Source organism: Rhagoletis zephyria, unplaced genomic scaffold (assembly GCF_001687245.7).
Source record: "Rhagoletis zephyria isolate East Lansing unplaced genomic scaffold, Rhagoletis_zephyria_1.1 Rzeph_scaffold_41421, whole genome shotgun sequence".
Classification (NCBI taxonomy): Eukaryota; Metazoa; Arthropoda; class Insecta; order Diptera; family Tephritidae; genus Rhagoletis; species Rhagoletis zephyria.
Genome location: NW_016198476.1, coordinates 663 through 2714, shown reverse-complemented (window position 1 = coordinate 2714; position 2052 = coordinate 663). Strand labels below are relative to the sequence as shown.

At 49.8% G+C, this 2052-nt stretch overlaps 1 protein-coding gene across 1 annotated transcript; it reads right to left on the bottom strand.

Annotated features, from left to right (window-relative positions):
• Positions 1–498: 498 nt before the first annotated feature.
• On the bottom strand, positions 499–1714 carry LOC108355012 (uncharacterized; the record flags this gene model as incomplete). Its single annotated transcript, XM_017606185.1, has 4 exons — positions 499–706; positions 767–938; positions 1186–1383; positions 1441–1714. Coding segments are annotated over 4 exons (852 nt in total), but the record flags the coding sequence as incomplete, so codon positions are not given.
• Between the last annotated feature and the right edge of the window lie 338 nt (positions 1715–2052).

The window sequence follows — 2052 nt, the reverse complement described above, 5'->3', positions numbered from 1 at the left end:
GGTGGCCCTCCTGCGTCAGCCAGTCCTCACTTAGGTAGAGAGGGAAGGGCGCCCGGTTGCCGTTGTAGAAGCGGTTGAAGTTTTCCATGAAGAGGTTGTAGATCTNGTGCGTTGTTTTGTACTCTGCGGCGGTGCTGCCGCTCTTCATCCAACTGATCACCTCCTCGAGGGCGACAAAGTAGACGTCCGAGTGCTTTGTCTGCATCTCCTTGATGAACTTGATGAGGCCCTTTCGGTGGCCCTCCTGCGTCAGCCAGTCCTCACTTAGGTAGAGAGGGAAGGGCGCCCGGTTGCCGTTGTAGAAGCGGTTGAAGTTTTCCATGAAGAGGTTGTAGATCTGATCCTCTGTGGGCGTGTAGTTGACGGTGCCGTCGTCGTTGAAGAGGAGGCAGCCGGCGGCGGTGGCGCACTCTCGCTCAGTTTTCACTTTGGAAAAAGGTTGGGAGTTAGATTTGATGATGATAAAATGTACTTCGAAAGAAAATTAGCGAAACCAACCTCCTTTGACAGTGTAGACGACGTTGAGATCATTCATGGGCACCTCCCAGAAGCCGGGGAAGACCTGTTCGTCGGTGAGACAAGGCTGCACTGGGCAATCGTTGCCTCGCTGGCCGCCGTAGTCGAAGGTGTAGGGGAAGAAAGGCGTTTTGATGCCCATTCGAGAGGGACTCGAACAGTCGTACTCGAACTTTTCATGGACGAGGGCCTAGCGGACAAATTCGATTAATAAGCACGTTGCAAACAGTTTAGTTTTGAAAGCACTTACAGCAATGGTCAGATTGCCGGCAGTCTGCAGATTGGGAGCTCGTGCGCCCTTCACGTCCTCCAGCGGAATGGCCGCATACTTTGAGAGAATCTTCTTCTGACCGCCAAACTCGTCCACCCACTTCTCGTAGGAGAGCGTTTTCCAGTAGTCCTGCCAGTTGTTCTTCGACTTACTATTAGCGTTTGCCAATTTGATGGTGGTGATAATCAGGCGAGCAATCAGGTCAAGGGTAGAGAAGTTAAAAACGAAAGAATTTGTGATTAGATTGAGCCTTCCACTTCCACTTCTCCTGCTTTTGAGCACTTGTGTGCCTGATGGCCATTGATGTTGGTGTTGAGGGCTGATTTTCCAATCACCATTCACCACTTTCCAGCCACTTACACCAGCACAAATCTAGTACAGAAGACAAGACAACCTACCTGATGGAGTGGGCGCCAATCTCGTTGCCTCGGCGATGCAGCTCGTGCACCAGCTTGTAGTTGGTGTCGACGTGTGACACAAAGTAGGTGGCCGTCACCGGGCACTTGTTCGGATTGGTCAGCGTGAAGAGGTCCTTGTAGAAGGGAAAGTTGGTCACCGTCACCGCGCCGTCGAAGGTGATCGTCACAAACTGGGGACTAGAGGTCAAAACGGTTAACATTTGAACATTTAAAAACTTGCTCCAAAACACTTACATGTTCTCGGCAAAGAGACCCTTTGGTGGCTTATCATCCAGGCACTGGCACTTCGGCTCGACGCAGGCGGTAAAATTGCAGGTCGGATTGCGGAAGTTGGAATGGTAGCGAGAGGTGCTGGTCTCCACCTTGTGAGTGGTGGTTTCCACCGGCTTCAGGGTGGTTCCCTCATGAACGTGAGTTGAGTTGGGCGTTTGAGCATGAGTTGTATCAGAATGAGGATGAGGAGTAGTGCTAATGTGTGGTGTTACAGTGGTATCGTGGTGTTCAGGTGCTATGGTCGTAAAGGCATTAGTATGGTTAGTAACATGTGAAGGAAGAGGAGTAGTGTCATGAGGCTGGGAGGGTGTAATGAAAGTATCTGTCGTGTGAGTGTCTACAAATTTAAAAATTTGTAAGTAAATAAAAAAAATTTTGAAGTTGAAAACTATTTTCTTACCAGATTGAGCAGTGACCCCGAGGGCCAATGCTGCGAGGCAGCAGCAGATGAACGTCTTCATCTTCTGATTTTCAAACTTCTGCTGCAGAAAAAATAACTATGTTTTTGTGTCGAGTGCTGGCGACTGTCTGCCGGTGATTGTGGTCGTGAGAACACTTCTATACTCCAATACT